A 25819-nucleotide genomic window follows, 5' to 3' on the forward strand; every position below is an offset into this window, starting at 1 on the left:
ATGCAGACACACTGAGCATTCAGAGCTTCTGCTTCTGCAGAAACAGGTTGCTTGAGGCTGTGCTTTGACAGATAGGGGCGGAACCGAGGAGACAGACTCGAGACCCTGTCTGGAGTGAGTGGTGCAGCGAGAGAGAGAGAGAGAGAGAGAGAGAGAGAGAGTTGTGTAGTGACTGAGGAAGACGCAGGAGTTGAAGCAGGAGAGGGAGGGAGAGAGAAGCAGAGGGAGGGAGGGAGGAGAAAGAGAGCGAGTGAAGAAGAGAAAGAAGAGGAGCAGAAGAGGGAGAGGAAGCAAGAGCGAGAGTGAGAGAGTGAGCAGAGCGTGCTGCAGGTTGTCCTGGTCAAACCCTGTCTGAGAAAATGCACCCCAACTTCGCCGGCAGTTGGAAGATGAGGAGCAGTGAGAATTTTGATGAACTTCTCAAAGCCCTGGGTAAGACTCTCTCTCTCTCTCTCTCTCTCGCTCTCTCTCTCTCTCTCTCTCTCTCTCTCTGTCTCTGATATTCTCACATTAGCTTGGAAGCCTTCATCACATTCTGAGACCTCATTTGCTGTATGTGTTAATGCATCTCTACAAGGAATACATAGAAGTACAGGGTATCATCAACACTCAGGGGAGCCAGCACTTGTATTTCAGTCAGAACAGGCTTTCTATTGTACAGTAGAAGGGCAGGCAACGTATAGAGGACTAATTATTCAAGTCTGGCATTAAAGTAGAACACCCTGGAGCAGAGGGAGGTCTCCCGGCTGGAAGTCTCCTATTCGTCTTGCCTTTTATGTGCGTCTCATTCTCTTCTGTATCCCTTTATTTTTGTAGATTAGGCAGCGGGCTCTGTGAGGCTTGGCCATAGAGACCCCGCAGACCAGTGTGCTCAAACTGGGTCAGTTTCTATATATTGAAGTTTTTGCATCTGATTGAAGATTAGGGCACAATCCAAGAAACGTTTAAATACATGTTCATTTAAGTGGTGTTGCACAGGTGTGGTGGAGCGGGTTTAAACAGTGCTTCACAAAACCAAAAGCCAGAAGAAAAAGATTAGACAAAAGCAGCGATCAAACCTCAGCTGCTCCGAGCAAAAACTTTGGGCCCGATTCTCCACAATTTTTATCCACAAAAGATCTGGCCTGGCTTCTTACATTTACATTACATACTGCACCAGAAGGGATAGTGTGAGACTGGAACCTGATGTGTGGCAGAAAGGAAAAGCATTCAACCCAAGCCCTTCTGTGTCAGATTGAATTACTCCTCACAATCAAATCTGATAGAGATTGGACTCAGGATGTTTATGTTGGGTCGAGCAGATAAGCGAGACCAATATCCCGCTTCCGTCTTTATTTTGTATGCAAACTAGGTAGGGCTGAGTGCATTAACCTCCTTGATCAATGTCCGCTGCAGCATTGGAATATCAGCGGGGCAGATTGTGAGAGACGAGATCAGGGTTTCCACGCTGCAGCCTGAAAGTGAAGCACATGGAGAGAAGGCGTAGACAAGGTTTGACTGGAGAAAGGCAAAGACCACCACGTTCCTGTTATATCTTCTAGTGTCTGACCTTAACCCTCTTCCTGAAAGTAGAGCAAAGGTGTATTCAACAGTGTATATTGTGGCTGTCCAGTGAAAAAAAATGGTGATTTACAGAAGAATAGCGGGGGAAAGAAGTAAAATAAGAGTTATTTCTACTGGTCTATTTAGTGATAAATAGAGACGGTGTACAGAGCAGCAAGGTTTCAAATATGGAGAAAACTAACTAACGGACAATAATGGAGATGCATGTTTTTCATTGTTCTTTTTTAAGCTTATACAGTGTGATTATCAAATATACTCTCAAGGCAAACATGGACTAGAACAAGTACTGGCTAAGAACTAAGTCCAAGCTCAGCATTGTGTGCATATTTTGAGGTATTTAAATATTTCGAAGAAATAGTTTTCAATAAACTCAATACTTGTAACATATAAAAATGAAAGATTTTGCCAGACTCCCAGACTCATTAAAATTAATGTATAAATGTGATCCTAAAAATGGGGTCCTTTAGGAAATATAATGCAGTGTAAGGTTTCTCAGATCTAGTCCTAGGGACCCACTGCTCTGCACTCTTTCAACTCAATGTCCTGCCCAACACCCCAACACACTTACAAAGGCTTGGTAATTACTTGATGATCTGGATTAAGAGCGTTGGGAGTGGGAAAGAGCTAAAATTGTGCAGGACAAGGGGGCCCCAAGACTGGAGTTGAGAAGCCCTGATGTAACAGTACAGTTACAGTAGCCCTGGCCCTGGATTCCATCAGCCCTGCACCATTTAGCGTTTCACATGTCACGACTGGTAAATTTATTCAGCTGATTTGTTAAAAGTACAAATACTACAAAGAACTTATTTTATATTACATATAAAATAAATACAAAAACAAGTACCCATTTCAAATTAATATTAATTCAAGATATAGATTATTATTATTAAGATATTAAAATGTTGCTCATTATGGTTCATTAAAAGCTCCTTATAGGTCTAGTTAAACTATGAAATATAGCAGTTGATTTTTCCATTGAACTTCTTTCATAATGTGGTCCATAGAGGGAAAACGCCTCATTATGGATCCTTAAGCAAAGGATCTGAAGGTCCTGAGGTTGATAATGATACTGATCTGTATTCAGACATAATGTTCACCAGGACTGGTGTCCTATCCTTGTTGTCGCTCTGTCAGGGAGTACATGAATTAACCACAACTGCCCATAGAAATCACTCAGCCACTGTGTCTGTGAAGTCTTCTGTGAAAAGAAGAGTTACTCATCAGCAACTTCATCATCATGGTCATGGGTAACGCAGATACATACTACAAAGCCCTCTGATCTGTCAGCACCCTGTCTGCTGCAGCTGTGAGCTTTGGCACCATGGTCTCTCATCTGTCCAAGTGGTTCTGAGATCAGATTTCCATGTTATTGTACATTCTCAGAAAAGTACAAGATATGTGTACAGATATGTGCCTTCACACTGGTGATGTGAATTAAGACTAAGTACCTTTAAAACTCTCAGAAGCTCTTCAGTGCAGGACCGCTATGTACTTTTGAGGGAATAAATACATTGTTTAGATGTGTCCAGCTCTGGTCTTAGAGGCCCTCCAGGACCAGAACTGGACACCCCAGACATAAATAATGCAGTGACCGAGGTGCTATAGTACATTAATAGAAAAAAAAGACCTGTAGTTTCCTTGAAAGGTCGAACTTCTGATTCACCATCCCTTGAGACTGTACATTCCATGTTGTCAACAGCAGAACATGCCGATGCCGTACCTTGTATGTCACCAACAGCCTTACTGGTGTGTTTCCACAGCCTTTAAAAGCACAGCTCTGGTCCAGCCCAGCCAAACAGAGACTGTGTTGCACTATGAGAAAAACAAGTCAAATGTCTGCAGTCCCAGAATTCCTCAGATTGCTCCTCAATGACACTATAATCAGAGTTCATGATGCTCTGTCCGATACAAAAACAACCTCTCTCTTTTTGCAGACTGCATAAACTGCAGAATTGCATTATATTGCCTATGAGGGTTAAGACAACTTAGCTGTGAAAGCTTATCTGCGGCCACATAATCAGAAGAGGTCTCTCACGTATTGCAGCGTGTGTTCTCAATACAGCAAGCGGTCCGAGAAGAGAACATTCTGGCTGTTTCTAACAGCATGATGGCGGTGGGATTCTGTGTAAAGGACGGGACTCTTGTGTTTGGGGTTCGTGTTGTCAGACGACTGAGGGCGGGGTGGGGCCTGGCGAGGGTAGTCGTCTGGCCAGCAGAGAAGCTCATTATGACCCCCATGCTGTGCTCCCTCAGGCGTGAACGCCATGCTCCGGAAAGTGGCTGGGGCAGCCGCTGCCAAACCCCATGTGGAGATCCGACAGGATGGAGAGCAGTTCTACATTAAGACCTCCACCTCTGTGCGCACCACGGAGATCAACTTCCACATCGGAGAGGAGTTCGACGAGGAGACTGTAGATGGCAGGAAGTGTAAGGTACGGCAATGTTGACACCGCTGTAAAAACTGTCATCAGAAGTTATTGTACCTGATGTGGTCAACTAATTATCTGCAAGATGACCTTTATCAGTCTTTAGTAGAGCTCAGTAACACTGAGATAATTAATTGATCAGCACAGTGATTTATCAGTCTACTCAGACTTTAGCAGAGCTCAGTAACACTGAGATAAATAACTGATCGGCACAGTTATTTATCAGTCTACTCAGGCTTTAGCAGAGCTCAGTAACACTGAGATAAATAACTGATCAGTGCAGTGATTTATCAGTCTACTCAGGCTTTAGTAGAGCTCAGTAACACTGAGATAAATAACTGATCGGCACAGTGATTTATCAGTCTACTCAGACTTTAGCAGAGCTCAGTAACACTGAGATAAATAACTGATCGGCACAGTGATTTATCAGTCTACTCAGGCTTTAGCAGAGCTCAGTAACACTGAGATAAATAACTGATCAGCACAGTGATTTATCAGTCTACTCAGGCTTTAGTAGAGTTCAGTAACACTGAGATAAATAACTGATCAGCACAGTGATTTATCAGTCTACTCAGACTTTAGCAGAGCTCAGTAACACTGAGATAAATAACTGATCGGCACAGTGATTTATCAGTCTACTCAGGCTTTAGCAGAGCTCAGTAACACTGAGATAAATAACTGATCAGTGCAGTGATTTATCAGTCTACTCAGGCTTTAGTAGAGCTCAGTAACACTGAGATAAATAACTGATCGGCACAGTGATTTATCAGTCTACTCAGACTTTAGCAGAGCTCAGTAACACTGAGATAAATAACTGATCGGCACAGTGATTTATCAGTCTACTCAGGCTTTAGCAGAGCTCAGTAACACTGAGATAAATAACTGATCAGCACAGTGATTTATCAGTCTACTCAGGCTTTAGTAGAGTTCAGTAACACTGAGATAAATAACTGATCAGCACAGTGATTTATCAGTCTACTCAGACTTTAGCAGAGCTCAGTAACACTGAGATAAATAACTGATCGGCACAGTGATTTATCAGTCTACTCAGGCTTTAGCAGAGCTCAGTAACACTGAGATAAATAACTGATCAGTGCAGTGATTTATCAGTCTACTCAGGCTTTAGTAGAGCTCAGTAACACTGAGATAAATAACTGATCGGCACAGTGATTTATCAGTCTACTCAGACTTTAGCAGAGCTCAGTAACACTGAGATAAATAACTGATCGGCACAGTGATTTATCAGTCTACTCAGGCTTTAGTAGAGCTCAGTAACACTGAGATAAATAACTGATCAGCACAGTGATTTATCAGTTTACTCAGGCTTTAGTAGAGTTCAGTAACACTGAGATAAATAACTGATCAGCACAGTGATTTATCAGTCTACTCAGACTTTAGCATAGCTCAGTAACACTGAGATAAATAACTGATCGGCACAGTGATTTATCAGTCTACTCAGGCTTTAGCAGAGCTCAGTAACACTGAGATAAATAACTGATCAGTGCAGTGATTTATCAGTCTACTCAGGCTTTAGTAGAGCTCAGTAACACTGAGATAAATAACTGATCAGTGCAGTGATTTGTCAGTCTACTCAGGCTTTAGCAGAGCTCAGTAACACTGAGATAAATAACTGATCGGCACAGTGATTTATCAGTCTACTCAGGCTTTAGTAGAGCTCAGTAACACTAAGGTAAATAACTGATCGTCACAGTGATTTATCAGTCTACTCAGGCTTTAGTAGAGTTCAGTAACACTGAGATAAATAACTGATCGGCACAGTGATTTATCAGTCTACTTATGCTTTAGTAGAAACTTTGTTGAATGTCTCTATGGAGTCTGTCTAACATATATACACTATATGTCCAAATGTTTGTGGACACCTCTTCTAATGAATTAAGTCTTGCACCCATTGTTGACACAGATGTGTAAATGCACACCCACAGCCTTCCCTGGCCAGTAGAGACAGTTACTCCATGCTCTTGATTTCTGAAAAAAACAATGAGAATCAATACTTTTGTCCATATAGTGCATTTGCTACAGAGTGTAGATATTACACATGTAATACAAAGGCACTGATAATGTTTCTTTAACAAGTGTATGTTTTTATTTTGGTAAGTATTTGAAAAGTCACAACTTTTCTAATGAAACTATGTTCACTAATGAAATTCAGCGTCTGCTCACTAGTTTTTGTTAAAAACGTAAACATTTGAATGAACTGGTTTTCAGTCCTTTTCTAAGTACAAGACAAGACCTTTATTAGGTCTAATTATTTTCAACAGTAATTAACTGTACAGGTTTGGCAGAGGTTATTGAAATAATTGTAAACCACTGGAAAATTCCCTAATTGAGAATAAATAAATATGCCTATATATAAATATAAGCTTCTGGCTAACACAAAAAACAGCAAGTTATATGGAGTGTTCCCAGGAACTGCTGCTAACGTCTAAGTGCCAGATACCACAGGACATGTGTAGAGATCCTGTGGAGTCCATGCCTTAACATTTTCAGAGCTGTTTTAGTCCGTAGCTCGATGGGCATGTACACAATATTGGGAAGGTGGTTTTAATGTTATGGCTGATTGGTGTTACATACATTACATTCGAGCATAATACGTTTACATTTACATTTTACATTTACGGCATTTAGCAGACGCTCTTATCCAGAGCGACTTACAAAGTGCTTTGCTATTTACCCAAGAAAACCTTAGCTAGTTAGAATAGGCTAATAATTCAAAGGATACCTCCGAGCTTAGACATTACTAAACACAATACAATAAGGCGACCATAGAACTATTCGTCCAAGTACTCTCTGAAGAGGTGGGTCTTCAGTCTGCGTTTGAAGACAGCGAGCGACTCGGCCGTTTGGACACCCAGGGGCAGCTCGTTCCACCACTTTGGTGCCAGGACAGAAAAAAGCCTTTGGAAACAATAATTGGAAGACCACATCTCCTATCGCAGGCATCCTAATACCCCTCTTAGTAAAATATTAACGTCATTGTTGTGTGATAATGATCACTTCTGAAGGGGTGAGTGTGAAATCAAATCTGTCTGCTGTGAGAGAGGCAGATGGGATGTCTGTCTCATGGTTCAGCTCCTGATGTGAAAACCTCAACATGTAATATTCATGTCCAGCACCACTAGAGATTCTAGTTAGTGAATAATAACCTTTACAGAACCATATGGCTGTAAATCCAGTGTTCATATCTCTCTCGTTCATATGGCTTGTTTTGGTGAGATTATGCAGTACAAGAGGTAGAGCAGCTAAACTGAGTGAAGAATCTGTTCACTGCCGGTGATGGCGCTGTATAGTATCTCAGTACAGGCAGATCATACTGGATCAAACACCTTACTGTTCTGCTACTGTAACATTTTGTGTGGAAAGTGTATTAATATACTACATATAAAAAAATATTAAACTAGGCACCAAATGTGCTTGTCTGAAGATGTAGAACTATTGTGCCAGATGCAGTTTCCATTATACAAATGTTTAAAGCATAGGCCCTCATTTATCAACCCTTCTTAAGAAGAAATGTCTTTTTTAAATCCACTTATTTAGTTTTCACTACGTTTTTTTTTTTTTTTTTTTTTTGGATTGGCGTCATTAACGAGGACAGTGGGATCCATCATTATACAATCAGAGCCATGAACAATTCTGCAGTTTAAATACCCATCATGAATCTTAAGTAGACTTTTAGCTAGGGCTTTTCTTAAGAACTAATTTAATTAAATTCTTAGGAAGGTCCAGTGTTAGCTGTGTTAAGATGTGAACCACAACCAGAATAAATACAGTTTGTACTTCAAATTAACTAGTTAAACTCATCACGTATCTAACACGTATCCATCACGTATTATTTTAGTAAATGCTGTGATAAATAGTGTCAATTTGTTGCCTAGTTATGAATCTTGTGTATGGGCCTGTGAGACTGTGTTAAAGTCTTATTTTTGAGGATTATTTTTATTAATCACCAACTACTCTCTGTGCTCTCGGTTAATCCAAAATGGTAATAAACCTTAAACTTGAATGTTTAAGAAAGTAAAAGTGAGGTGTTGGCTTTCTTAGGAGAATATCTATATGTGCACAATTATTGGGCAACTATTGTTGTGCAGAATTATTACGCAGCTAAATGAAAAACACACATCTGTTCAAGTGAGAATTATAAAACTCAAAACTTTCCAATAAACATTTCTGACCATACAAAAAAATATCAGTGACCGATATAGCCACCCTTCTTTTCAATAACAGTGATAAGCCTTCCATTCATGGAGTCTGTCAGTTTCTTGATCTTGTTCAGTACTGTTTTCCTTTACTGTAAATCTCATTTTAAGAATTAATTAATTGGGTTCAGGTCAGGTGAGGAAGGGGACCATGTCATAGGTTTTTCATCTGTAATGTCTTTACTGGCTAGACATGCAGAGGAGTACTTGGATGCATGTGATGGAGCAGTGTCCTGCATAAAAATCATTGTCTTTTTGAAAGATGCAGACTTCTGCCTGTACCACTGCTTAAAGAAAGTGTTCAACCTGAAGTTCCAACCAGCTCATCTTTAATAATACCAGCCCACCTCCACCTTGCTTGCGTCTGACTCGAAGTGGAGCTCTGTGCCCGGTACAGATCCAGCCACAAGCTCATCCATCTGGTCTGTCAAAAGTTACTCTGATTAATCAGTCCATAAAAATCTGTCTTCAGATATTTCCTGGACCGGTCTAGACGCTTCAGCTTAGGTGTCTTGTTCAGTGGTGGTGGGATTTCAGCCTTCCTTACCTTGGTCATGTCTCTGAAAACTGAACATCTTGTACTTCTTGGTAGGTTGTGGTTCTGGAATATGACAGAACTGAAAGATAATGGGTTCCTTGGAGCTTCACACTTAATTCTTCTAAAATCCTTGACAGTATATTTGGGTCTTTATTTCTCAACACGTTTTTTGCAACCCTGTTGACTATTTGCAACAAAACGTTTGATGGTTCTGTTATCACACCCAATATTTTAGCAATTTCAAGAGTGCTGCATCCCTCTGAGAGACTTCGGGTAATTTTTTACTTTTAGAGTCAGTTGAATTTATTTTTTGGCCCATTCTGCCTAAAGAAAAAAGCTGCCTAATAATGGTGCACACCTTGATATAGGATGTTGACCTCCTTAGGCCACACCCTCCCTCATTACACAGACACACATCACCTGCTATGCTAAAATACATTAAGCATTCAAGTTTATACAGCTTGGAGTTAGAAAATAGGCCTAAGAATGATAATATGGTCAAAATACTCACTTGCCTAATAATTGTGCACACAGTGTATAGTTGCCATTTGTATTCTCTCCATAACTGAAATGCAATAATTCATTACTTTAATAACAAATTGTAACATATGTAATTAAATTCTGTTGTGTTACATAGTAGTAAAAAATGTAGGCATCCCTTCCAAATGTAATATTCTGTTGATTGAAGTGAGGTAAGTATAGGTCCTCTAGCAGGGCGCACATTTTAATACACAGTTACAGCTTATTTACTTGAAAACCATAACATATGGTAAGTTAAATTGTGCAAATAAATATAGTAATTGCGTGCTTAAATAGAACTATGTCATTATTTAAGTGTGTTTTCTTATTTTCACTTAGAAAATCACAAAAACATGTCATTTAAATAGAGGCATCCAATCTTTTGCATTTAACTGTATTCTAAAACTGTAGCAGTATCTATAGAAGGGGGCATTGTAATATGCTGCTGTAACAGTAATATGCTGCTGTATTCTTATGGAAATATTGGAAAAAATGACTCCATTAAAAAAATATAGTACCTCATAAAAGCAAGTATGAGTACAGTAAGAGTGCTATACAAATGACAGTATCAACCTGATTCAATAACTACCAAAAAAATTAATTCCACCAATCAGTATGTAGAGACCCCTTTTTACACTGATTGCTAGCGTGTTTTCTTGGTATTTCTTTGTGAACTGGATCTCCATGTTCTCTGAGGACATTTACTTCCATTAGGAGCATTAGCGCTAACTCTAGATATAGCTCTTTTTCTTCATAGCTTACTGCTAGAGTCAGTTTAAGGTCAGAATGATCTGCTTAAGTGAATAATGGAGCATCTAAAGCCATTGCGATGTAACTTGTAGCTGCAGAGGCTTCGAAGACTCCGACACGGCAGCCGAATCACTGCCAGACACAACAAATCTAAATGAACCTCAGATCTCAAGTTCCTGAATTCCCTTCCAGCCTGGAGGTCCCAAAGCCTTAGCCGAGGCTCTAGTGCAGCGGTGTGCAGTTGTGATGCTAGTTGTTTTGAAATTCGAGGACAAACACAAGCACAGTTAAACCCTTAGTGACATCAGGGCCATGACAACTGCCTCTGATCTGACTGCTTTGTTTAGGGAGAAAAAAAGATCAACTTCTACATATGATATTGGACCAAGAACTAGACCAGGAACCAGGATCATAACAGTGTCAATGAGGTAATTGACATTTCTGAAAGAAAACTACTGCTGTCCTGTTACTGGTTTTAATTTTCGCTCTCAGTCACTTTTAGAGCAGAATAGAACAGAACTTAATTTTCTTAATTAATGTAAGTGTTGATTCAGTCAGGACGACTGTCCTCATGAACAATAGGCTCTAATTAGGACATCGGTTGCTGTGACATGGTCTGTCCCTTGTTCTCCTTGTCAGATTAAGGGGAAATTAGGTATTAGGTCTTTACTATTCAAGGGTTCGTTTCTGTAAATGGAGCTCATTTTATGTCTGCAGGTGAAGCAGTAGATCAACACCAGACAGCATTAACACTGTGTCTATGGTGTCACCTAAATATACTGAATACTATTACATAAAGAGAAAGGCTTTATGAACAGAGCTCATATATTATACCTAGACATATCTGATGTCACTGACCTCAAGAATCAAGTATTTTAAAGTCGAATAAAAAGCATGACATCATTAAACAGAGAAAGCCTAAACCTAAAGCCCTCGATTTTACACAGGACTTCAGAGGCCCCTGCCAAAGCAGGGCTATGTTTCTCTGATATTTATGGATTCTATTTGATGTCTAGGTCTAGCTCTTCTCAGAAAAAAAAGATGGAATGGGAAGGAATGTCTGGGGTGATCCTAAGAAGAGTTTCTAGAAAGCTGCTCATGCAATGCTCTGCAATCTTAGAACAATACAGAGTTGAATAGCTGGTTTACGGCACTGAAACAGGCTCACAGAAGCTGTATAGCATAGCTTAGTCTAGCATAGCATGGCTTAGCACTGTGACAATAACATTGCAATTTATTTTGTAATTATTATTTTGTAAGAGTCTTACCGGATAATGATGCTGTCCTCTCTGGGTCCCATCAGTGACCAGTCAGCACAGGGTGTAGTTAGAGATACTAGTAGGGTCTGCTACGGCTAGCTTTCCCAGCCAACATGATCATGTGTGGAACGTGGGCTAGGTGGGTTGCAGGAGGGCATGGTCTCAGTGTGAGTTTTTACTGAGACCCAGTTGGGCTTTCCAAATGGGCCCCATCGTTACAGACCCTCCCATCTAGGCCCCATGTGCAGTGTATACCCAGAACCGGCCCATGTTTAACCCCTTCTGGTCCTATCACTGAGCCAGACGGGAACCTGGTGGGCAATCATATGTGGGGCCAGCATGGAACCAATGGACAAAACGTTCTGGTTCCATCTGGGCATGTTATCTGGGTTTTTTGCACCCGGCACCCTGCTTTACCGGCTTCACTGTGACTCACTGCTCTTACTCACAGTGGCGCTTCCTCTGGTCAGCCCTTCTCCCTTAGCCTTTATTAAACTCGCTTCCATATTCTCCCCCAATGAGCTGCTGCGTGCAGCTCTGAAAGACTTTAATAGGCAGGCCGTATGTAAATTTTGGGTGTGTGAATCAAGACTGTTGTGTACCGGTCTTGGGGTTTGGCCTGTTTTAGAGCTCTATTTTACTTATCTGGACACAACAGTGTTTAAGGTTCACAGTTCCATGAACCAAACTCTCATTTAACTAAGGCAAGGTAAATACAGTTTTACATTCTGGGGCGCCTTGATTTAGCACAGTCATCATGCTTGTACCTGCATGCTGCAAATACTACAGTGTTTTTGGGTTCATTCATTTTCCAAATGCAAAAACTATAGAATGTAAAAAACTAGGTAGAACCTCCAGGACTGGAAAAAGTGTGATTTTTCATGGCTGTTTCCTTCCTTAGACAGAGTAGTGGCTGGAGAAAGACAGTCAGATTAAGAATGCAGGAATAAAGAGAGACACACCCCTCAGAAAGAGAAAAGAACTTGACCTGATTTTCTGTTTTGTGCAGTCGACTGTCTAGGTTCCAAAATCAGAGGGATAGGAAGGAGTCCCTTCTTTTCTTTTCAGGGCCTCTATGACCATCTATTGGTGTGTAGTTTTTTGTGTAGTGTGCAAGGAAATACATCACATCAACAAGCTACTGGTAAACGTCAGTGACCAGTGTGGCCAATTGAATCAAGTCACCATTCATCACATCACTTTTTTCCACAATGTTTAGCATCTTGTCTGAGCAGAGGTGCTCTTTGATCAGTGATTTCACATCACACACGAACAATGATGAGCTAATTGAGAGGAGATAAGAGAGTGAGAGGGAAAGGAACAGAAAGAGAGAGACTTTCGCCCTCTAGCACAGAGAGTAAGCTAGCCAGTGCTGGCACTGGGTTAAAAGAGCTCCTTAATCTGGGGATTTGGAGGGTGGGTGAGGGGTGTATACTCTCTCCGAGGCAAAAACAGACACACTGAGCCGAAGCCGCGTGTGTACGGCAGAGAAGACAGCCGTGATAATGACACTGTGTGTGTATATAAACGAGCAGAAAGGCCGTAGATAATGATACTGTATTCCCTAAAGCAAGAGTTTGAGTAATGAGCTGCAGCTGCCCACACACACACATACACACTCACACACACCAGGATTCGGAGACAGAAGCAGGCAGGCAGCTGTGTCTGATGCTAATGTTGTCGTCTCACAATGGCACAGCTACGCTGGCAGGAGCTGCTGGCTTGGGCTGCTTTGAACAAACACGCAACACCCAGCTGCTCATCAGCGCCAGTGCTGCCAGTCTGATCACCTCTGAGACTAAAGCCAGCCGAAGAGAGAGAGAGAGAGAGAGAGAGAGAGAGAGAGAGCTTGAGCCACCACAGTTTATCATCTGTATGCATTTATTTACATCTTAACCATTAATGCAAAAATGCATCTTTTGAGCTATTCAGAATTTACTTGACGTCATATATAAATAGTAAGTATGTGACGTTGTTTAGGGCGAAAAATGCCACACAAGCCAATTTACAACCCTGTTATTTTGCCCTCAGAATTTTCCTTTTGTGGTGATGAACTCTTTTATTTACGCTTTTATTAGTTGGTTTTATGTCACCATGACAACCCACATAGCTTTGTTTTATTTAATTATGTAATAATAAATTATGATAGTGTTGCTGTCCTCTCAGGCACAGTGTGCGGTTAGTTGGCTCAAGAGATTGTAGACGGTTGGCTGGGTTAGCTTTTTGCCTCCCTAGCACCTGTTGGCTTGCCTGTGCAGTGCTTTTGAGCCCTCGTTCTGATGTGTGGTTAGTTCTAGTCTGAGGTAGTCCGGTTTGTTTTCAAAGGAGCAGATGATGGAGACTAGGAGTTAGCTAGCTTAGCTCAGATACCTGGTTGCTTCACTAGCTTTAACTTCAGCTAGTCACCCTTCTGTGGACACTGGCAAAGGAAAAGCCGCAGTCACAATGACTTGTTTCGCAGCAACCCATTTTCTGCTGTGACTGATGGTGATGTGCATGTTAGTCTCAGAAAACCTAATAAATAATAATAATAATAATAATAATAATAAAAGTATCACTATAACACTATATTCTCTGGAAATGGCCATTGCATTTCACTACATCTCAGTTGTAGTTGTCAAAAAGCTTTTTCTCATGAGTTGGGGGTATGTGAATTATAGGGGTGTAAATATAATGAGCTCAAACTGTTAATAGACATGTTTTGGGTATGCTGAATTTTCTTTACAGTGAAGAAACAACTAAAATACTAGGAAAATACTAGGGCACCTGTAAGAATAACCCGAATAACTAAAATAACTCTAATAATTACATTTTGCATTGTTTTCCACTGAAACCTCCCATTGAAATTGAATATCTTATTTCTGGCCTTATCACAGTGTGCACAATTCTATATTTTGAAACAACATCATTCTGTCACTAATTTGTTACTAGTGACTAATATGTTGTTATTAATTGCAGTCCCTAAAAGCACATGCAATCCAGTCTCCAAAAGCAGCTGCAGTGCTATTGTCTTTCGCGTTAGCAGGCAGACAATTGTGAAACTGAGGGCAGAGGACTTTGACAAATGAAGCCTTGCCTGGCTGGTTGCTATAGAGACAGACTTTCCAAGTGCTCACCTGCAATAGGGCAGACAGGAAGAGAAAAAATGACTATCTAGAGCTAGTTAATATACGTCAAAGTGAGAGAAACCCAAGCACTCCCTGAACAGCTAGCCCCTCATTATCACTGTTGTGATGTAGATTATGTAGGATTTATCATTTATCATCACTGTAACTCCCAAAGTATCCAGACACCTCCTCAAAGTAGTGAATTCAGAATTCATTGCTGACACGGATGTTCAACTTGCACAATCTTTACCGACAGAGATGCAATATGGATTTTGGGCCGCGTGGCCGTGAATTTTGGGCCCCGTGAAAACCCCACAACTCAAGCCAAAATACTTAACTAATGTATTTTTTAGGGCCTCCGTCAGTCACAGGCCTTCAGAATGGTTCTAACTTTTTCCCGCCATACAGCACCCCTGCGTTCTATATAGTACTGAAAAGAACCCTGGAGCCTGTTGGATATATAGAACCATTTTCAGAAAGGTTCCTTTGAGAACCTTGTGCAAGAGGTAGGAAGTTATCCCGGTATATGAGCTGTCGTACGTCTATGTAGAACTACTGGCTTGGAACCTATAAAGAGTCCAAGCCCAGTCTCATACTGCCTGTCTTGACCTTCCTTTGCACGGAACTCGCCAGCTGGAACGGAACTGGGCTGTGGAGCAACATGACTGTGTCCTTTGGAGTGATGAAGCCTGAACCCAACATTGGTGCCTGACCTTCCTAATGCTGTTGTGGCTGAATGCAACCAAATCCTCACAGCAGTGCTCCAAAATGTTGAGTTGGGACTGTTACTGCAGCAAAGTGGGCCAACCTCCCTGTTGATGTGCCTACACTGTTAAAAGGTCCTTGAGGAACCTTTGGAGGTTCTTCAAGTTGAAACTGTGGAGGAATCTTGTTAAGATGAACCTTTCAAAGAACCTTCAAAAAACCCTTTTCTCTTAAAAACCCTTTCTTGACGGTTCCTCAAAGCACCTTACGAGGTTCCACCGCAAACGGAAGAATCTGTGAAGGTCCTTTTTGGCTAGACAGTGCTATGGGCTGTAGGGAGTGTGTCCTCTCTGTGTTTATTTATTGATGATCTGTCAGACCTGTTGCCTGAAGTGGGAGGAAAGGAAGGAAATGCACGAGAGAGAGACCCTCTGTGTGTGAATTCTCACACTATAGGAGCCAGCCTCATGAAGTCAAGAGGAGAGAGGGGACTGAACTCATTAACTTGGAGCACTCCCCACAGGTTCAGCCTGTATTACCATAATGAGCTGAAGACGCAAGACTTTCCTTGCTTTGTATGCACGGCTACATGCGCACACGAGTTATGCTTCGAAGACAAAGCCAGCAGATGTTCCGGTCAATTAGCTCCCTAAGTATTGTACAGACATTCTACTAACGGTAGAACCAAATGGCCCGGGAGAGGGAGGGAGGGAGAGGCAGGAGGAGCGAGAGAGGGAGAGAGAAAGAGAAAGGGGAGAAGGGAGGAGAAGAAGATGAAAAAAAAGCCTGTGTTGGATCTTCTCTCACTTCTCTTCGGCCCTGAAGGCTCCCCTGATCTCCCTGCACCTTTGATATGGTGATTAACAGTACAGTCTCATACCGCAGCTGCGTGAAGCCATGTCTTCTGGGTCCCACTTCAAACAGCGACTGCCAGAGTCCCACTTTGTTCAAAGAGTTGATGTGAAAAAGGGAGTCAGTGTGATTCATAGGGGCACAATCGCAAGTTTACCTCGCAACTGGAGAGGCCGAGGTACCTGCAGTTTGGACTGTTTTAATACTAGCTTTGCTATGGATTCTGAGGAGGAGAGTGAGAGAGTTCAGCTCTCTATCAGTTCAGCTTTAGACGGTCTTAGCTCATCACTCTGCTATATTCCTATAAATGCTTTATTCTCGAAGCAGCTGCTTCATTTCCCCCAATGACGCTGATTCGCTTCTGGAGCTCAGGAGATAACGGCTGGATTTGGGAGTTTGTTTTGTGGCCTGGGAAGATCACAGTAGATGAAGTCTGAAGTATCTTCAGCAAGGCCCCCAAGACAGGAGTTTAATTTTAACAGGATTTAGCATAAAGCTTTGTAAGTGAGCGTAGGTTCACTGCTTTGTTTGTAAGAGACTTGAGGGAGGACACGGCCTAGACGGGTTCAACCACCAACCCATATGAAATGGTACATCTCTTCAGCTTTTGTGCTGGGAGAACATTTGAGCCTGGAGTTTCGAAGCATTGTTTCATGAAATCCCACTTGCGGCAATATCTTACTAGCATATTTTGCCTAGAATAGTTTCCCAAATTGCACAGACAGAACAAGGCCACATGTAAGATTGGAATAAGAGGGTCTAACACATCATCAGCAGGCACACTAATCCATCACACACTCCTCTTTATTGCATTAATGACTCTCCATCTTTGCTTTGGCAGACTCCTAAGTGGACTGCTAAAGCTCTGTTTAGAGTATGGGTGTGTAATGATGTCTCTGATTGATGATTGATGATGTCTCTGAGATATGCTCTGAATTGCTTGCAGAGTTTGGCCACCTGGGAGACGGACAATAAGATCTACTGCAAGCAGACACTGGTGGATGGAGATGGGCCCAAGACATACTGGTCCAGGGAGCTGCACGGGGACGAACTCATACTGGTGAGAGTTTATTAGTGGATGCTAGGTAGGGTGCAGGCAGTCCAGTCCAGTAATGTGCATTGTTTTCACGCTTTTTTTTCACCCAAATGTTGTCAGTCAATCAGTCAAGGCCTGCTGGGGTTAAGTTTGCTTCTGTAGTTTCGGAGCTGGAACTATATCTACAAAACTAATGTAGCTAGGAAGTAATGGACAGCGGGTAGACAGATCGAAACTGCGCTTTATTCAGACTGCATATTCTAAAACACAGTGGATAAAGGTGTGCTGTGCAGCTGATAACAACTGAGAGTACTAGTCCTGTCGATATAGTGCACTCAGTGCTTTCTGTATACGGTCCACCTCATTTCCTGTGATCAGCTACTGTAGCTGTGGTCCGCTTGTAGTACTAAAGACCTGAGGCCAGATTCACAAAAGCTTAAGATAAAACTAAGCAGTTCATAAGAATGTTCTTGCATGTTATTCTCCAAAAAAATCAAATATACAAAGTTCTCAAATATTCTTTTAAGATTTTTTTCTTAAGATTTTCATAAGACACTCATCATAATTTTCTTATTTAGGCCACCTGTGACATAGTCTTTTATTCTTCATTCCACAGCTTATGATAAACAACACAAAATAACATTTTGAATATTTTTATATTCCGTTAAATCTGTGCAACCGGGAAGGAAATGGAGGAATGGAGGAAAACTGAATCAAACTAAGTGAAGTTTCCTATCACACTATCAGTGCTTTCATAACAGTCTTCACTTTTATTCATGTTAAAAAAAGACATTAATTATGTAATTCAACTATTCAAACATTTGGAGACGTCGCCGATCATTGTGGAGACGTACCTTCTGAACTCTGTCTACAACAAGCGTGGGGCTATCATAAGGCTAAGAAAATATTTAAGAATGTATTTTTTGAGAATATCAATTGTTTTTAGAAATGTTCTTAAAATGAAAAAATGAAGAAAAATCTGAACGTCCTTAAGAATATTTCTGAAAATGTCAAATTCTCTTTATTCACTTTTTTTCTTAAGCATTAAAAAAAGCACATCTAAAAAGAATTTCTTTCTTTAGACACACAGGCGTTGTACTTTGTGTGACCTTCTTTTTCCAAACCTCCTTTAAACAACTAGGATGAAACAAATGGAGATACAAGGTTTATCTGTTTTTATCGTAGAGATGTGTATAAATCTGTTTTAAAAGATTACTTCCCAAGATTACTTAACACAGTTGGTCTGTGATGGCCAGTGTGTGTTGGCCTAGTTTTCCCAGTGCTTATTGGTGTACATTTCTACTACTTGTTAGCTACATTAGCCTCATAATACTTCAGTCTGAACCTAAACTAGCAAACGTCAAACGTTTTGACCACATTCGGGAACTTTTTTTTTTTTTTTTTGCCAAACTACTCCTTAACGTCGCCTCAAAAACCAAACTCAACTTGCTGAGAACTTCAGACGCAGCAAATCCTTCAGAATGCTGAAGGATTTGCTGTGAGCCTCCCAAAGCGAGATACATACATGAACCAAACCCAGTGCAATCCACCAGCTCCCAGAGCCAGGCAATGGGCCAGAGAACACATTCAGGAGTTCCTTACAATCACCTCCCAGCGCTGAGAGAGTTGTGGAGCGGTGCAGCTCCTCTGCAAGCTTTTTATAAACCTCCAGCAATAAACAATCCCCAGAAATTAACAATACTCCCCAATCAGCTACTGTTACCTCAGCCAAAGATAATAGTGGACACTAAGGAAAATGCAGATGATGACCTTCCACGTAGGAGATACGTCAGAAGTCTGATAAGTTTATGGTAGTCAAGGTTTATTATCATCTCCCAAGCCCAATTAACCCCAATACATCTTTGGATCTAAAAGCTTTAGTTCTTAACAGGAAGGCTTAAGCCATTTAACTGCCACTCAAATGAAATGAAGTGTGCTTAAGAGTGCACACTAGATATGAACTTCATTATGAATCTGTTTTATGACTGTAGATCAATGAATTAAGAAAGACTGTATGGATTTTTTTTTTTTGTTATAATGCGTGAGCAATGTGTGACACAAGGACGACAGAGAGGGAAAATGCAAGGTTTAAGGAGACTGACCTTTTGCTGGACCCAAAGCTAATGGATTGGATCGATTGGAGAACAGTATAACTAAGCTTTCTGGATCTGTTGTGGAGGGTCAGCTTTTCGCACTTTAGCCCCTTGTGACACACACTCAAGCACACACACACACACACACACACACACACGCACACACACACACAACTATCTTGCTATACTTGTGGGGACCATCCACTGACATAATTATTACTGTAGCTAATTAACACTACACTTACCCCTAACCCCTAACCCCTAACCTTAACCTCAGTCACCAAAAGTACAGCATTTCACCTTTAGGTTTTGAAAGTAAAGCATTGAAACTTTGGAACCAGAAAAAAAATCATCTGGTCCCCACAAGTATCGTAGTACATGGTACACGGTACACACACACACACACACACACACATTCAATGTTCCTCTTTCATAAACTTGTCTCCTCCTTTCGAAAGTACTCATCATCTCAAAATACACCCACAATCATAATTACCAGCAGGTCAATTACAGTGCAGAACTAAACTCAGTCATGCCCCTAAAACAAGCAGGTACATTTTATTTATCGGCAAAGAACTATCCAAACCCCTGACTACTGCGTCCTGCCATCTACAGCATTTATGATAAACATAACTCTGTCAGACAAAAACTTATGGAGAGGCTATATAGTGGATAACCCTCACTTGGAGGGGGAACAAAAGGGAAAAGGCTGAATTAGGGTTGTGGCTGCGGGCTGACAGTGGCTATGGGAGTTCATGTCAGTCTCTAACCCAGACTGCAGTCTGGAATGTGCTGGAGTGTCCAATCCAAACGTGGGCCTGACTCGGGTCACTCGGGCCGCTCTCATTAATTTTGGAGATGCTTGAAGGTTCCTGAGCAAACCGCACAGCTTAGCTAGAAAAGCGAGAATTACAGAGAAAAGCAATCAGACAGCCTCAGTGTGATTGTCTTTGGCGTTTTGTGATGAATCTGGGGCACATTTCCATAAGACAGGCACGCTTGATTAGACTTGTGCTGAAGTAAAAGTAGGGGAAAGAAAAACAATGTACCTTTATCTCTGTGTCCGATGCTTTTAAAACCCCAAATCGGAGCATGGTAGGCTTTAATTGCTTAAGGCTTTCGGCTCACAGGAACTTTTTGTGTGTGTGAGCGAGAGAGAGAGAAAGAGAGCCTCGATATCATGTGGCTGAGCCGTTGCTGCACAGTCGTTGATGTCCAAGCTGGCACTCTTCCAAAAAAAAAAAAAGTGAAAAGTGTCAGGTTTGACAGTAATGAGTGAGAACGAGTCTGGAGAACTTGGTCAGGCAGTAGGAGCCTATACCCTAAATCGGTGCTTTCTAACCCTGGTCCTGAAGTACTTAACAGGACCAAGTGTGTTTGTAAGTCTTCCTAATTCATCCCGCTTTCACTCGGGAGGGGCATGTTGTTGTGTTGGAGCACAAAAAAATGCTTAAATATGCCAGGCAGCGATACTACTAAAAAGCAGGGGTTCTATATTCAAACCATTTGCATACTTTAATGGTGGTTACAGGGTTCTGTGAACTGGTGGAAAACCTGTAACACAATACTTCATAATGCTGAAGCAACAACAAAAAAAATAGTTTTGTTCAGTAAATTTATTATGAGGAAAAGACTGAAATGTGTCTCCAGAGATGCTTTATTGGGTTCTCCGGGACTTTCACAGAGTTTTCCAAATCCACGCCTCTGTTTTCTTGGTGGAATGCTTTGTGTCGTTGGAGAGTTGAAGCGGTAACCTTTGCCCCAGCCTGAAATTCTGAGGTTTTCACTCAGGATTAATCTATGTCCTGACTAGTCTTCACAGGAAAACTTTCCCATAGCATTTGCATTTACATTTAAGGCATTTAGCAGAAGCTCTTATCCAGAGCGACTTACTAAAGTGCTTCACTATTTACTCAAGAATAACCTCAGCTAGTTTGAATAGACTACAAATTCAAAGATACCTCTAAGTTTAGACATTACTAAACACAAGTCAGTAAGGAGACCATAATACTCTACTGTTCACCCAAGTATTCTCAGAAGAGGTGGGTCTTCCGTCTGCGTTTAAAGACAGCGAGTGATTATGCTGTTCGGACACCCAGGGTTAGCTCGTTTCACCACAGACAGAAAACAGCCTGGATGCTGGCATGATGCTGCCACCGTGTTTGACTGTAGGGATAGTGTTAATGAGGTGATGCTCAATATCCGGACTCCTTTACACAAGTTGTTGGGAACTGCGGCCAAGTAGTTCGATCCTGATTTCAATCAGGCCGGAAGGTTTTTGTCTTATGACCCAAGAGTCTCTCAGATGCCTTTAAGTTAATGTGTTTAAGGTGAAACATAAAATGTGGAAAACAGGAAAAGGTCCGGAAACTTTTTCAGTACTACAAATACTGCAGTGACCAGCCAGCTTACAGTTGAAGAAGCCACCAAACTGAGCTAGGCTTAGACCTTCCAAGATCAGAACTCGCCACACTCACCTGGTTCAGACGGTTCAAATAAAGAGCGTGAAATTAGCTGATATTGCCACTTTAGTGATGAAATGCCTGTGTTCTCGTCTCTCTTTCCTCTCTCTCAGACCTTCGGAGCAGATGATGTGGTGTGCACGCGGATCTACGTGCGAGAATGATGCCGCCCAGAACGCCCAGACATGGTGGCACGAATCACCCGGTACTCTTCAAAAGCCCCCTTATCTCTTCAAAACCCCAGACTCGGTTCACCGTGCATCTTCTTTGGTGTGATGTGGGACTGGGGCCACAACTCAACTTCAGCATCTTTTATCTGGTCATTCATGCATGCCCAGTTCTGCCATAGACATGGTCGTGTGCTAAATCTCGATGTAGTCTTTTCTCCTCCACCCATTGTTTTACTTTCTTAGGCGTGTATTTTATTGGTATTGCATATTAAAAAAAAACAGGAATAAAAAAATAAAACATGGAACAAAAGGCCTGAATTGTGTGCTTTTTTTGGCTGCTGTGCTTTTGCAATGTTAGAAAAACCTGTAGATGGTTCTACAGAACTTCTTCTTCTTAAATGGTTCACGCAATACTTCATAATGACAGAGCAAAAGCAGCTTTATTATAATAATGTTTTTGGAATGTTCAGTAAATTTATTACAAAAAAAAAGACTGAAATTTGTCTCCAGAGATGCTGTATGGGGTTCGGGACCAGACTCTGGCTGGGCCCCTTTGGGACTTTCACAGAATTCTCCCAACTCCATGCCTGTTTTCTTGGTGGTATGCTCCAGGTCGTTGTCGAGCTGAAGCGTAAACCTTTTCCCCAGCCTTTGCTTTTGGAATGTTAGTAATTCTAGTTAATTGTAATGCTACTGAAGTCTATAAGGCTCTAGGTTCTAATAGTCTCAGTGAGGTTCTCCTCAGGCCTTAGTGACCGGGGCCTCACACCACTTTGTCATATTCTCATTCATTCATCTTCTTATCAACCTACTACCTGGCCAGGATCATGGTAGGACCAGAGCAGAGCCGAAATCATTGGGTGCAAGGCAAGAACGCCCTTGGACAGGGCTTTAGGCTGCTGCAGGGTACCACACACTAGCATTCACTTAGGGGCAATTAATCATAGCCTGTTCATTCCCAAGTATAATGTTTGTTTTGGAAAGGTTGGAGGAACCCCATGTGGACAAGAGGAGAACACACCAAACTTAGAACCTGTGCAGGATGCACACTACCGACCTTATGTTTTCATGTTTCATTAAAATATCCCAAATGAAAAGCTTTCCACACATCCTGCACTGTTGTCCACTGTTGAACACTGCAGAGGTCTGATTTTCACTTTCTCCACACGCCCCATCCCAGTCCGTCAGGGACTGAATGTTAAGTTAAGTAGATTTTATCTACAAGGAATCCCAAATATGATCAAAACACAAGCTCTCAACTCGGAACGCAGCAAGGTGTGAGATTTTAGGATAGACTGACTTGTTTCCTACAAAAATTCTCAGGAATAGAATCATGTGTGAGGACACATGGGACAGGCTGAAATGTCAGGCTCATATTTAGCTCCAGTCTCAGCTGACCTTAAATGTGTCAACAGCGTTCTGTGGAAAAGTCTCTCTGGCTCGGATGGTGTTTTTCAGGCTTTTCCAGGCTCTCCCGTGCACCACCGCAGCAATTAGTCACAGTCTCCGCTATGTCCCAGACAATCCGGCCGCAGATCCTCTGAGCAATGGGATTAGAGCGGAGTGGGAGAGGAAGATAAGCGGCAGGCTGGGAGCGGTACAGTGTCGTCCTTTACTCCTCCTGGCCCATGCAGGGGCTAAAACCGGCACAGATGCGATTAGATTCAGGGCTGCCGTCACGGTTAGCGGAAACTATTATCAGCATCGCCCCTCTCTGTGGACTGAGGACTTACTGGGCGCTTTAGAAGCGCTTGCGTGCGGGTGAATCCCCTGTGAGAGCATGGTCATGGAAGGGACAGTGCACACAGGAACGGAACAGAAGGAGCTGTAGGAAGAGTCATTGAGTTTAAGAGAAAGAAGAAGAACAGCCTGGCGCTGAGCAAGCTGACAAAAGAAGTGTCCAGGGGTCGTGGTGCAGCTCAGGCCAACCAGGTTGACCACGCTGACTGACATACAATAATAATACTTACAGCTGATGAATATTTATCACTTAGCACTGCAAAATAAAGTCTCACTAAGAACTACAAGAGCAAAGTATAATAAAGCCCACATCTCTGAAAGAGGAACGGTATCTGTATAATTAAATAATTAACGTGTAAAAAAAGTCATCCAGGCTGGTTTGATGTAAAATGTCCACTACTACAGGAACGTGTCTGAAAGTGGGCGTGGCCAGACCTGAAGTTTATAGTAAACCAGAGAAGTTATAAATGAGGAGAGCGGCCAGTGGGAGCTCTGGTGAGGCTCAACGTGGCGTCTGTTTACAGATAGGGTCCCACCTTTCAACAAAAAGGGCCAATCAGCCTGCTGGTTAGACAGTGAGCGGAGGAACCCCACCCACCCTTCATGAGGTTTTTGTCAAAAATATGGTTTTAAAAAAAGGCAATTTGACCTTCAATTTTTATTATTTTGGCCTCCCCTCCAAGTGTAGATAGAAGTCTGATCTCATATAACTGGAAATAACTGTCTGGTGGCATTGCAAAGATGCCCACCGAGTGAACAGACTTGCCTGTAAGGACTTACATTTTAAGGATAATTTTCACCCATATGGTTTAAGGTCGACGAGGAACGTTCAAAGACGTGTACAATAAATGTTTAGGTTTATGTATATTTTAAATGCATTAATAATTTATTTATCTCAGCAAATGCTCTGTGTGGGATATACGGAGCAGCAGCTCAGCTGGGAAATGATGGGGAAAGTAAATACCAGTGGTTAGTACCTACCAAAAGCAGTCCAAGGAAAGACAAGTGAACCTACAAAAGGTTGAAAGAAGCAAAGGCTAGACTATCTGGACAAGACTTAAAGAACCTGCTGCCAATGTCACCTTCAGATGTCTTGTGAAGTGCAGGCCCCAACGGCTCAGAGCTGATCCTTTCCTTCTCCAGAGTCTTCTTTTCCCATCATTCTTGCACAACCAATCTGGGTCTTGTCTGTCCAAAGAATCTAGTTCCAGAATGAATCAGGCTTTGATTGATGTGTTTTTCTAGAACAACCTAATCTGGCCTTTCTGTTCCTGAACATAACCTGTGCTTTGCATCTTGAGGTAAATCCTCTGTATTTAATGAAGCAGTCTGTTGATTGTAGACTGTTGAACAAGGATACGCCTACTACAATTGACGTTATTGACGTCACTAGATGTTGTGCAAGAGTTTTTCTTCCCCAAGAATAGTTTTTTTTGGTGTTTCTGAGCTCAGCAGTGCACTCTTTCTGTTTAGGAATATACCACATCTGCCACTCCTGTCTGTAAAGGGTTGTTTTGCTTATTTTAGACTAATGACAGCCTCCTTTACTTGCATCAGCAACTTTTTGGACCACATATTGAGAGTTTCTGTGAACACCTACTAAACTCTACACTTGGAATCTACTCCAGATGATAAGGGAAAATACATCATATAAATAGTCATTTGTCCGATTAGTTTTGAAGATTACTAAAAAAATGGTTACTGTCCAAATACTTATGGCCTGAACTGCATGATTGCTGCATTTTATGTTTGAAATAAAGTCATTGAGAGTATCATGAAGTGAAATACTTGATCATGCAGAAGTTCTGAGGTTTTCTTCTGAGGGCAACAGAATTAATTAACAGAATAAATGTCGAAAGGAAACTAATTGATGCTGCAAATAAGCTCTGATGCAAATCAGCTTTCGGAAACCGAGCAACATGAAATGATAAAACTCTTCATAAAGAAGGCGCTGATAATGAGTCTGGGCATTCACGGGAGTTTGGCATATGACAAGGACTGCGGCTGGAATTAGATCAAAGCTGCAGAATGAGGCAACCCGGGGAAGTGGCAGTGCTCTCATCCCTCTCACTTATGAAACATCATGCACAGTGGGAGCCTGCCGGAAAACCAGAGGAGCCCCAACATCCCTGAGTCACAGCCAAGAAACCGCACAAACATTCTCCTACCCGAAACCCCTCGGCTCCTCACCCTGTCGCCTCTCACCACCTCCATCTCTTTCCATTAGCCTCGTTCGGAGAAGTGAGTGTGAGTGACAGCTCTGCTGCAACTGTGGATTAGTGTGTGTGTGTGTGTGTGAGACCCTGAACTGAGCTTTACCACAAAGAAACAAAGAGCCACAAACCAAACTACCACACATTCTCAAATCTGTGTGACAGAAGGAAA

The 25819-nt window shown here is 41.8% G+C and overlaps 1 protein-coding gene across 1 annotated transcript; it reads left to right on the forward strand.

Annotated features, from left to right (window-relative positions):
• The first annotated feature begins 218 nt into the window (after nt 1-218).
• Nucleotides 219-22004, forward strand: crabp1a (cellular retinoic acid binding protein 1a). Its single transcript, XM_072673803.1, has 4 exons — nt 219-432; nt 3817-3995; nt 16880-16993; nt 21638-22004. The coding sequence occupies exons 1-4, from the start codon at nt 360-362 to the stop codon at nt 21686-21688; spliced, it is 417 nt and encodes a 138-aa protein (XP_072529904.1). The 5' UTR covers nt 219-359; the 3' UTR covers nt 21689-22004.
• The last annotated feature ends 3815 nt before the right edge of the window (nt 22005-25819 follow it).

Source organism: Salminus brasiliensis, chromosome 2 (genome assembly GCF_030463535.1).
Source record: "Salminus brasiliensis chromosome 2, fSalBra1.hap2, whole genome shotgun sequence".
Taxonomy (NCBI): Eukaryota; Metazoa; Chordata; class Actinopteri; order Characiformes; family Bryconidae; genus Salminus; species Salminus brasiliensis.